The sequence below is a fragment of the Nicotiana tomentosiformis genome, chromosome 1 (assembly GCF_000390325.3).
Source record: "Nicotiana tomentosiformis chromosome 1, ASM39032v3, whole genome shotgun sequence".
Classification (NCBI taxonomy): domain Eukaryota; kingdom Viridiplantae; phylum Streptophyta; class Magnoliopsida; order Solanales; family Solanaceae; genus Nicotiana; species Nicotiana tomentosiformis.
The window spans coordinates 30,345,136-30,357,851 of record NC_090812.1 but is presented as its reverse complement, the minus strand read 5'-3'; the positions used below and the strand labels follow the sequence as shown (position 1 = coordinate 30,357,851).

The 12,716-nt window shown below is 34.2% G+C and overlaps 2 protein-coding genes across 2 annotated transcripts; one reads left to right on the top strand and one right to left on the bottom strand.

Moving 5' to 3' along the window:
- Window positions 1–732: 732 nt before the first annotated feature.
- Window positions 733–5,218, top strand: LOC104086972 (folate-binding protein 1-like). Its single transcript, XM_009591339.4, has 4 exons — window positions 733–868; window positions 3,730–4,088; window positions 4,344–4,669; window positions 4,911–5,218. The coding sequence occupies exons 1-4, from the start codon at window positions 793–795 to the stop codon at window positions 5,029–5,031; spliced, it is 882 nt and encodes a 293-aa protein (XP_009589634.2). The 5' UTR covers window positions 733–792; the 3' UTR covers window positions 5,032–5,218.
- Window positions 5,219–6,370: 1,152 nt separating this feature from the next.
- Window positions 6,371–9,708, bottom strand: LOC104086971 (serine/threonine-protein phosphatase PP1 isozyme 9). The gene is made up of 4 exons (XM_009591338.4): window positions 9,029–9,708; window positions 7,537–8,096; window positions 6,909–7,091; window positions 6,371–6,775 (listed from the first exon to the last, which is right to left on the bottom strand). The coding sequence occupies exons 1-4, from the start codon at window positions 9,207–9,209 to the stop codon at window positions 6,752–6,754; spliced, it is 948 nt and encodes a 315-aa protein (XP_009589633.1). The 5' UTR covers window positions 9,210–9,708; the 3' UTR covers window positions 6,371–6,751.
- Window positions 9,709–12,716: the final 3,008 nt, after the last annotated feature.

Sequence of the window (12,716 nt, the reverse complement as noted above, 5' to 3'; positions counted from 1 at the left end):
TTGTACTCTTTTTTCCTTATAAGGTTTTGTCCCACTGGGTTTTCCTCGAAGGTTTTTAACGAGGCAATCAAAAGGCGTATTTATGAACACGTGTACTCTTTTTCCTCCACTAGGACTAATAAGATTTTAACGAGTCACATTATCTATGGACATCCAAGGTGGAGTGTTATAAGAAAAATTAAATTATGGTGGATACTCTTCCTCGATGATCTTCATCTCAAATGCTTAATAATATATTCAATGGCATATTTTTCTTCACTTTTCATGCCTATATAAAGGCCTTGTAATAGATAGAAAAATACACACAATTGAAGAAGAAAATCTCTTTCTTCTCTATATCTCCATTTCTTATTCATGTTTTACTAAATTGCTTATATTTCATAACAAAAATTTCTTTATACACTTATTGCAGTTCTTTCTCTTACTTAATACTCCTACATTTTTCGATTAAAACAAATACAACTGAAAAAGACTGTCAATTTTTTTTAATGATGGTGTACCTATAGTTTAACATATGATAACAAATTAGTTATTATTATTCGTAAGTTAATAAAATACATACTTATCATTTTATTATAAAGACTTATCGGTAATTAAGTTATAAATAACTTGACTGTTGAAATATTTTTTATTGTTTGTTAACTTAAACTAAATTAATAATAACAATAATAATAATAATAATAATAATAAAACCAAAAAATAAAAAGGAAAAGATTAATTGAAAATAGGAAGGAAGAAAGCGGTTGTTTAACAGGAAAAACTGGCGAAGTGAGAAGACAAGTACAATGAAGGATGGAATTGAAATTGCGTTTCTCGTTGATGCTGCTGCTCACAACCTCCGTTTACCTTCAGCTACCGTATGTCTCAGGTACCATCTCTACTCTTTATAGCTCGTTCACAAGCATCAAGTCTAGCCCTAGGTGCAAACAAGCCCCTTCTTGATCAACTTTTGTAAAATCCTTTAATATACCCCCTTTTTAAATTTAAATCTTGTTCAGATTATTTGGTTGACTTAATGTTATCTACTAGCTAAGGAAACCTGGCATTAATGAATGATTGTGGTAAGGAAATCTGAATTTGTAGCAATTAGGCAGTTAATTTGCCGATTGTGCTATATCGGGTTGGGAATCATTTGATAACCTAGTAAAATTTTGGATATATTTACTTCCGATTTAAGGCGGTGGATCAGTCAGTAATTGTATTAGCTGAGTAGAGTGTAGAGTGCGAATGTTTCTCGAAGAGAAGATTTTGACAAGTGGCGAAGTCAGCATTTCCACTAAGGAAATTCAAAATATAAAGTAGTCACACAAAAAAGCCAAGGGAATTCATATTGCATATATACAATTTTTTCGGCTAAGATGTGTCAATTGGCTCCTCCGGGGACAAGGGTAGCTCCGCCCCTGATCTTGACGCTCTTATCACTGATTCCTCCTTTTATTTTGCCCCCATGAGTCACTGATTTACTCTTAACAAGTATTTCGTGCTAGGATAAATGTTTTTTCTTTTCAATGAAGTGAAATATTAAATGCTTCTCTTTTCTTTCCAAAAGAAACTCTTTTTTTCCTTTTTTGTTGTTCATCTTTCTAGTATTTTTAGTGTTTACTTGGGATTTACATGTTGAGCTGTTCATAGTACACCTCTAATAAGTGCCATGGCGCAAGAACTGAACTTTGGAATATGGGGCTCAAGCTTGAATGAGCCTCCCATAGTGTATCTTGCTCAAATTCAATCTATAGTTAACTGTGTGAGCTTGATTTGATTTAGTATGTGAGTATGTTAGTCAAATAAGTGAAATGTCTGAACATTAATTTTCACCCTTGCAAACAAATCAGAATGTTAACTTAGTAAATTCTTTTCTCATCTGACATACCAGTAGAGTGATCTACAAAACCCACCAAACTCACAAGATTCAAGCTTTAGCTGCAATTCATATGATTATTAGTAAATTAAAAAGAAGTGCCTAGTGTTTGGAATTGTTTTGTGGTGGTTATCGTGGTCCTAGATCATGTGATATTCATTATTGGCGTCAAAGAGGTCGTGTAAAAACCTGATAAGTGCATCACATAGAGGGGTAATTTCCCACCATATGGGGTCAGATGGGTAATGGTAGTTGTCACAATGTCCAGAAATGTTGTTTGGTTTTGAGGGGTGGGGGTTGGGGGGGGGGGGGGAAGAGAGAAGAGGGGTTGCGAACGCATTCTACGAGTTAGAAGTTATATTTTCAGCTAACTGGATTGCTTTTAAGTGGGAATTTAGGTGAAATATGAATCACATGTCCTGTTTCTAGGTAAGACGCTTGTTATAGAAGCATCAATACAGACAGTGCTTAGCTTTGCAAAGGAAACATTCAAGACCTTTTGTCGGAATGGATGCCAAAAGTATATGTGCATGTTAAGAGATGCCCACACATCTTGTATTATGGATAATAATGAGGTTTTTTGGGCAGGAATTTGAGGCTAAACATATCAGCATCACCTAACTTATCTAATACAAGTGCTGCAATTTGGCTGTCCTGGGAAAGAAAGAAGCACTAGTGGGTTATGTAAGTTGCCAGAACTTCATTTGGTTTGGGAAAAGGGAGTGGGTGAGCATGGGCGTTAATATGCTGAAAGATCAAAAACTGCTTTTTAGCTTCCAAAGTGGTTCTTTATTTTCACCTGGATGATGCTTATAACACTACTCGCTTTATTCTTTACTTCACCTTCTAAATTCCAGTTTACCAAGAGATTTCTACGAAAATTGTTAATACTGGACTAGCCTGAAGAGCAAATATATCACACACAGTCATAAATGCACCGCCTTTTTTTATGCCTGCAGCCAGCTCTAAGGGCTTTATTGTTGATTGCACATTTTGGAAAGTGCTGGACTTTTTGGGGCTGAGTGCAGTAAAATTTGGTTGATAGTACGTTTGACAAATTGACTCTAAGACTCTAAGACTTTCCAATGTTTGGGTATTTTCCATTATGTTTATTAAGGACTCAAAGATCTCAATGAGGACACAAAAGAAAAGGACTCTAAGACTCTTGAAGTGTTACTCCTTTCCTTACCTAGATATGAAGTTGCTCATTTCCTTATCCAGATATGAGAACATTCTTTGACCATAAAAGTCAATTGTCGTAGAAACTTCCTTATGAGACTATTCGCTATAACATAGGAGAAAAGCATGCATAATTTGTTAATTTTTCTCTGAACTCTTCTATACATTTATGAATTGATGATATATTTTGTCTAGGCAGCATTTTGTGGCTATGGGCTAGAAGAATATTTGGACCTTGTTGAAAATATGCTCTGTTAAGTTTCATAGGTGACTCCTTTGGAACCCATGCAGACTTAGCAAGAAATAGGGCACAATCAAAGAAAAAGATTCATATAGCGATACCAATTAATTTGAATTAAGTTTAAAAAAATACTTACTTTAAAGCAGATGCTCGCTAGGAGTCTTTTTATCTTTTTAGAGTTTATGTGTCTATAGCACATGTAGAAAGTCTAAGTTATTGAATATTGGATTGAGACAGGTCTAGATGGAGCGAGATGATGAATAATGAGGATTTGTATAGCCGGCCCCAATTAGCTTGAGATTGAAGCATAGTTGTGTAGGGATATTGTCAAAATTTTGATTGATTGTAGATTCGTGAAAAGATAATAATTTCTTTGATAATGGAGTGCTCAAGGCATTATGGTCTAACATCTACTTTTCTAATAATGAGTCACCCAATCATTTAAATACAGGTAAAGATAATGGAGTTTGCATTTCACCTGGTGGTCGCTTTCCTCGATTTTCAAATGAAGGAAAACCTCCAAGAAAAGTAAAAAAGGGCCCAAGAGAGTTGAACCTCTGCAGGATATTTCGCGGAAAAACTTGCTGCGATGTAACGCAGACGCATCCTGCTTTGTTATCCATTAGGAAGCTTGCTTCAACTGGAGAGGCAAGCCAAGAGTGCTTGCACTTATGGGAAATGTTAGAATGTTCAATCTGTGATCCACGTGTTGGTGTGCAGGCAGGACCCCCTGTTTTATGCACCTCTTTCTGTAACAAAGTATACCAAGCTTGCTCCAATGCGTACTTCTCCATGGATGCTAAGACACAGGTTTGTTTGAGCTTCAGTTTGTTAACAGATTTTTCAGATGAGTTATTCAGCAATGGTGTATCAAAATTCACGAAACAAGAAGCTTGCATTGGATGTTATGATTTGTAGTTTGGATCATACAGGCTGTGTCTCAATGAAGATGCTTTTGGCCCCTTTGATTGAGCTCAATGCCAACAGCATCAATTACTTTCTCATCATGTTTGTACTGCCTCAGTTATTGACATATCTCGCATCTGATTAGAAGTTACATGTCAGGTTCTAGCACCCTGTGGTGTAAACGACTTTGTTTGTGGTAGAGCATCCCAATGGATCTCTAACGGGACAGAGCTCTGCCGCGTTGCAGGTTTTTCTGTGAAGTCTTTGTCTGATGATCCAGAAGAAGTTTCTTGCTATGGCGGAAAGTCTAGTGTGGATTTTATTGCTGATTCGTGGAGGGCTTCACAATCCAAGGTGCAAGAGAAAACGGACAGTTCTGGATTTGTTGAAGATTTCAAACAATGGGTAGAGGACATGACATTTAAAGAGAGAATATCTTGGGCAGTAGGAGGCATGGTTCTTACAGCAGGACTTCTATTTACCAGGCGAGGCCACTCTTTTTTAGTAATTATAAAATAAAGAGAATCTTATTTGAAGTTTCATGAACTCTCTCTGGTGTGGCATGTGTCTTAGAATGTGAGTTGTTACTTTCTAAGTTCCAGCGTATAATCATGTGGACTGATTCTTAGTCCATTAGAGTGATCATCAATGTATTTGAAAGTTGATAATGTCTGCATGCTTAATTATATCATACTTCATCACTGTAAAATTACTTTTACTACGCAGTCAAAGGAAAAGCCATAGGCAACGCCAGAAACTAGCAGCCCTCCAACGCACGGCCAGGAGATTGGGAGGAAATGTGAATCCGAGATCTCCTACAAGTCAAGGGAGCGAAAAGGGTAGTTAAAGATGAATATCTCCTTACTTGAAAGGAATTTCATCTTGTTGCTGTGTTCCCAGACAAAGTTAACGATGAGTACAGGTTTACTTGTTATTGCACTTCAAGCGTAAACCAGTGAAGAAAGTTTGGTGCAACTCTAATGTCTCTGCCTCCCCCCCTTTGTCTTTTATCGTTCTACATATGGTGCTCTTCACGGAAATCATGTTGGTCCTTTTCTTTTCTTCCCTAATCTCTGGAGTGGGATGGGAAGAAGGGGGGTGGGGCAAGTACACTAGATTGAAAAGAATCGAAGTCAAGTTTGATAACATGGAGGCAGATGGAACATATAGCTATTTTAGTTCCCTTGTGATAGCTTCAAGTAGGTTCTATTGAAGAGTGTAGACACCCGAATCAGATTGCAAAAGAAGTAGAAAATCTCAGTTATGGTGCTTAATTTACACTTAGGCAAGCTTTTCCAAGTTATGCCAATGCTGTTTTACTTTGTTGTGCTTTAGATGGGAAGGCAGGGATTTATAGAATCTGATATAAACCCCTGATAGAATAACCACCTCATTTTACGTGGATCTAATTCTTCCTGCCCGCAACAGATCTTGGGGATCGTTTACGATGTTTTTCTTTTCTAAATTTTTGATACAAAAAAAACTTTTAAAATCATATTTGAATGAAGAATGAACCCTTGAATAGTTGGAAAGGCTTTTGATATGTTTAAAACCGTTCGTCGTACCAGTTGGCTTTTTGGCCAACATATCTTTATAGCATGAATAGACGGACATATCAACCAAACAAGAATCCGGTCTGTCTGTTAACTTGAGTCTGCCCTTCTACCAAGAGAGGAAGAAAAGGTTATCGACTTGGCCTATTTTGACTACACTATTCTGTAACTATTAGGTCGCAATTCCAATACCTTAAAAAGAACTGTTTAGCGAGTATTCAAAAATTGAAGTTGCAAAAGAAGTATATAGAATCAAACATGAATTTCACTTGAAAAAAAGTAGAGTCGTGTCCATTGTTCCCTTGAAATATGCCTCAAACAAGTTCTACTATATTTTACCAGGATTTCAATTACTGTAGTTCAATATTTGATACTGGTGGCCGAACAAGTATTTCCCAAAATACTATACTTTATGGACCAAAGGAATTCGACTTCCACAGAAGATCAGGAGTTTGAAAAGAGCTTAGTAGCAACTGCTGCATTGTTGCAACTTACAACATTTAGGAAACCATTGTCCCATTCAGCTTCTTTACTTATTGCACAAAGAGAGGCATGAACAGGAGAGGGGAATGGGTTTGTAACATTTCCACTGGCTTTTTATATACCATTCTCACCATCAAGTTATAGTTACAGTTATAAAATGGTTATGTTATCATTAAAAGAAAAGATTAATAAACTGTAACATTACAGAATTTGTAAACTATTGGATGATAAAGCAACTCATCCTCAATTAAGAAGTGTCAAATCTGAGTGCTAGTAAATACAGGAAGGAAACAAAATGTGTCTAAAGTAAACAACTGAAACATCTTAGATCTTCTGAAGATAAGTTATGTTGCCGATTTACAGAATTCTTTTTTCCTTCAGTAGTAATATACTCATGGCCTATCCATAGTAGTTCCAAAGCCAAAAAGGTATTGGAAATATGATGGCTTGTGTCAATAACAAAATATAAAGTGTAGTGCTTGTCATTCTTCGCTATATACTGGATAAATCTCCATTACACTTTCTATTGTATCACATCCCTCCAACCTTTGGTGGCTGTTCAAATGAAAAACACAATTGTAAGATGTCTTTGTAGTCTTCATTTCAAAAACTTACCATGACTTGTAAGAACTCTTTCATGTCAAAATCACGATAATAACTTGAGAAAATATAAACAAGAATATCATACCTTCTTTAGGGGCAACTTTGAACCGCTAGATAATATCGGTTTCAATATTTCAAAAGAACATACAAGTTGCTCATCAACGCTTAATAAGGCACCTGCATTATCAAATTCTCCACCATAATTGGGAGCAGAAAATAGAGTCACAAGTCTTCGCTTCGCAAAGAATTCATATCCATCCTCCACCACCTACGACAAAACTTTAGAATCAGAATACATTCGGGACAAATATAAAACTTGAGGAAACTGAAATGCTGATGGCTTAGAAGCAAGCCAACAACTACTGCAAGAATATCATAATTGAAGTGCTTCGACAACAACTTTCGTTCAAAATTGCCCCAAAATATTTGTAAAGAAAAAAAGAACTATACCAGAGCTATGCATGTCATAATCTCGATAAATACTTTGCTAAATTGTTTTTGTAGAAAACACATTTTCCTAGAGAAAGATATGAAAATTCCTATCATGGGAATTTTTAAGAAGTGGACACAAGAAATGCCTGGATAGCATTCACCTGCCTGTAAATAAGCTTTGCTTTCAAGAATACAAGGCTAAAAGTAGGTGTTTAGAGTTTTCAAAGTTTAGCAGCGAGTTAATTAAGTTTTATTTTTTGACTATCCAGAATATGGTATACCTGATGACCCCGACAGATGAGGTCTAACTCATTCTTAGCCAAAAACTCGGCAACTACATCAGGTCCAAAAGTACAAGAAACACCTCGATCACTCTCCGACCAACCCTTAATTCTAGGGTCAGGATCAGCCCACAACAGATCACACAGCAAGCCACCGTCTGGAATCTCAGCCGGCCGCTGAATTTCATTTATTTGGTCCAAACTCTTTAGCTCTGGAGAAATTCCCCCATGCATGCAAAGGATCTTTTCATCTATAAGTGCAGCAACAGGTAAACAATTAAAGCAGTCTGTGAATATCTTCCATAGCCTAACATTGAATCTCCTTTTACATTCATCATAAAATCCATAGACCCTGTTGATTTTTGCATCTTCATGGTTCCCTCGAAGAAGGAAGATCTTGTCAGGGTACCTAATTTTGTAGGCCAGTAGCAAACATATTGTTTCTAAGCTCTTCTTGCCTCGATCAACATAATCCCCGAGAAAAAGGTAGTTTGCTGAAGGAGGATAGCCACCGTATTCAAAAAGTCTTAATAGGTCTTGGAATTGGCCATGTATGTCACCTGCAAGAAGGAATAGGAAAGAGATAAATTTATGAGAGTATTAAGCAAAACAAAGAGAGGAATTATTGATATCCCATTAGAACCCAAATGTTCTATGCAACCAAAAAACTTTTCAAGAATCTGATAACTATAGCATCAGAAAGAGCCTCCAAATTTTACATTTGAGATGATCAAACATATTTCAAACACTGGAATTTGGCAATGTAGGTGTATTAGCTAAAACGTCAAATTTACCAAATTTCAGGAAGCGTTAAATTTTTCCTACATAGTAAACCACAATTTATCTAGTCAATAGTTTATAAACCAACTCTAACATTGCATAACTATCTATGAATACTTATCCTATTATAAACCAAAATGTACCTTCAACCTCCCACATGCTCAATTGCTCATTGAATATGGAAATGTTTTAATGCAATCAGTATCTTATTTTGAACAAGGACCATCAACCTTTGCAATCCAATATCTCATACCAAGCTCAGCTTTCTAGGTCACAACAGTGAATTGGAGACATCCATTTTAAGGGGCAAAACTATCTTTGGCAATACTCTAAATTCCCATCTAAAGAAATCACATGGAAAAAAAGAGAGTGGGGGAGGAGGCCAGGAATAAATGTTTTCTTAATCATCAAAAAATAGACATCTCAAAGCAGAAAGATCCAATTTTTACCAATCATATGACAACAATAGAGAGATGCCAATCACAAATAAAAAGACCCTTCCACTTATTCTGCATGCTGAAAAGTGTTCCAACATTTCTCATGACTGTGCTGATGGAAGATAATAAGCTGGCCCTTAATTATAATGTTCAACATTTAAGATATACATACAATTCACCATCTATACATCCGTAAATCATGATACATGAAAAAAACATAAAAACAAAAGACAAAAATTTACAAAGAGAAAAAGCAAAAAATCAGAGAAATGTACCACAGATCCTAATGGGGGCACGAAGCTGGAGGAGATTAGGCTGAGAGAGGAAAATCTGGCGAGCATTGACACAAAGCTGGCGGATCTCAGCCTCAGAGAGCTGAACTTGCTTCCCTCCCTTCTCTTCCAATAACCTCCTTATTATATCATCCAATACTCCCTTTTCCATCATCCCCTCCATTCTCCTCTTTCACAAAATTAATTCCCTCTATCTAATTTTCTACCAATAATAACAAAACTCTGACATGAACCTAATCCAAAAAAGATCAGAAACATACACTCAACCACCCACTTTCCTCTGACAATTAAGAAAAAGGTATGCGTATAAGTAGAAAAAAAATGGATATGATTAGGAAAAAGGGATTGAATTAAGGGAAGGCTTAAGAATGAAGGTAAAAAAATGGGTACTTGTCTCTGAATATTAGAAAATTAACAATTGTGGGGGTTGATTTAGGGGTATGTTGTTGTCAATGTATTGTAAGATGCGTGCTATGCTCGTCTCTTCTCCTATTATCTCTCTTCATTTTTCCTCCATTCTTTGTTTTCTCTCTCTCTCTCTCTCTCTCTCAAAATAGGATTATTTTTGTACGATGATCCAGTGAAAACGTGACAACTGCCAAGAAGATTCAAAACGTTGAAATCTTCAAATTAAAGAAAATGGAATATGGGACTGTTGTCTTAGAAGGCGCGGCGGGCACGATGATTTTGACCCAACACAGGGTGCATTACACTACTTTTATACACGTGGATAATCTAGCTGTCTTTTAAAATGTCCCTGTTATTCCATTTTACAAAGTTTTAAATATACGTATTTAGATTTTTTAAAAATTGTAACAGTTGAGTCGAGAATATTAGTATCAACGGAATGTTGTCATATCATTTCTGAAACATCAAAAATGAGATTTTACAATATAAATTAGAACAACAAGAGTACTCATTTTGAGCGCGATGCTCATAATAAAAAAAAATGTAAGGCAAAGGATCTAGCAAGAACATAATTTACATACTGCTAAACTATTTTTCATGTTCTTTTACATATTCAACGGGAAAGAAAGAATAACATATAAGACAACAGGTGCACTCCTAACCATTGAATATAAATACGAAATATTAAATGACCCCTTATCAGACTAGGATTAAAGCATTATTTATGATGCATTAAGAATAATTTGATTTTAAATTTTAGAACTGCCAACATCAACTAAAATCATTGGAATAGAAGGGTGTTTTTATTTTATATAAGCTTAGAAACAAGAAAAAATGACACTTAAAAGCTTCTTTTAAAGACTTAATGACCAAAATGCTCCCCTTAAAAAAATATAAAATATGCCCCTTTTGAAGACTTTAGGACCAGGATGCCCCTTCCTTTATATGCCTAGGCTTCACCAAAGGATTCTCCTTGTTTTTTTTTTTCATATTTTTTATTTTATTTTTTATATTTTGTTGTTATTTTTTTCACTTTATTTTTTTTTCTTTCTAATAAATTTATGAAATCGTATTCATTTTTTCTTAATGTTTTTGTAGTTATTTTCTCTTTTTAATTTTTATTCTATTTTTATTATTTCTAGTAGTAACCTCCTCACTCTTTTCTACTTTATTTTTTATCTTGATTTTTTATTTTTTGGTGTATCTTTTTTTGTTTTATTCTTTCCACTAAAATATATCCATCCAAAATATTTTTTCACTTTTTTTTTATTGTTATTTTTCATTTTAATTTTTTCTGTTATTTTTCAGTAAAATTCTTCCGCCAAAAACTATTATCACTTTCTTTCACTTTTATTTTTATTTTTATTTTTAAGTAAATAACCGAGTCTTAAAATTTATTGGGATACTTTCTATACAATCAGTAATCAATTATGATTACCGAGAGTTACCATGTTACTCTTTTTTTATTTTTTTTATTTTTTATTTAATATTTGTAGATAAATTTTTTTTGTAGTTTTCTAAGAAATTTAAGATTTTATTTTCAAATTAAAATATGTTCGTTAAAAACATCTTCACTTTTTTTCTCTTATAATTATTATTTTTTATATTAGTTTTTTCTATTTGTTTTTTCAATAAAATTTCTCCGTTAATATTTTTATCACTTTATTTCACTTATATTTTTGTTTTTGTTCTTTCTAGATAAATAACATAGTCTTAAAATTAAAATTGGATTACTTTCAACACAATTATTAATCGATTATAGTTATCGATAGTTACAGTGTCACCATTTTTGATTTTTTTGTATTATATTTGTAGATGAATTTTTTTACAATTCTTAAAGAAATTGAGGTTTTTTTTAAAATAAAAAAGTTATCACTCTTTTTTACTTTTTTGTCCTTTCTAGTTAAATTGGTGAATCCTAAAATTTGGTATACTATGCTAATTATGGTATACCAATATATAGTTTACTAAGAATATTAAGCGTGACATAATTGAAATCTAAGTTCAATTCTATTAAGAGTGACCAATATATAGTGTATCAAGAATATTGTGTATACCAGTTAACATATTCTAATAAAGTATACCATGATTTAACACTAAATCATGGTATACCAATGTACAGTATAACAAAGAATATTGGGAATACCATAATGTAATACTAATCATAGTATACCAATATATAGTATATCAAGGATATTTGGTATACTAATTAACATAATCAAATAAAGTATACCATGATTCCACACTAATCATGGTATACCAATGTGTAGTATATCAAGAATATTAAAAATACCATTTGTCATAAATAGAGTATACCACGAATACTAGGAATACCGTGATTGTTGAATCATGGTATACCAATATCTATTATGCCAAGAATATTGAGTATATCATTGAAGATACTCAAACAAAGTATATCGTGATTCAACACTAATCATAGTATACCATGTGTGTAATATACCAAAAATATTGAGAATAGCATGATTCAAGTTTTGTTTAACTCAAAATTGAGTGGGTGTTGTTTATCTTTGATATACTACTTGGGTGAAGCTGAATTCTAAAGCGTAGGGTCGATTGGGTCTATCTTGATCTAGTTCGAATCGAAATCTTCAGCCAAAAAAATCGAAGAAGATGCTAATGTATTTCTTATTTCAGTTCAGTCACCAAAATTATTTAGTTTCTGGAATTTAGTTTTGCTTTGCTAAAAGTTATTCAATATTATTTACTGCTGGATAATAATGATTTAAATTTTGAAGTTAAAATCTATTCTCTTCATGTGGAATTTAATATAAAAAAATATTGTGGAAGTGATGAGAGCTTTGAGACAATAAAAATTAGTAATTCTAGTAGGACACTACTTTATGGGTGCAAGGCGAGTAAATAGCAGTTTTAGGAGTACGTCGGGTCATTAATTTGTGCCGGTGGTGCATTTGTGTCCATTCCCCTAGAAACAATTCAAGGAGTACATGAGAATTAAAAGTGGGCCGAGATAGCTGGCCCATCTCCTTGTCCTTGGACTAGTGGGCTAGCTTGTATCAACTCCATTGGAGATCCTCTATGGATCCCTTCGGCCACTAGTAAGTAAAAATAGCACTGACTAGCCAGTTTTTGGACTGGTAATTTAAAAATATTCAGCATTTACAAAGTCATTGAAAAATAGCCACTATTTTACTACAACACGGACCGGTCCAGCATAATATACTGGAGATTGGTGCACCTGTGTATGAACTTTAATATGCTGGAACTCCAACACGCGAAAAGT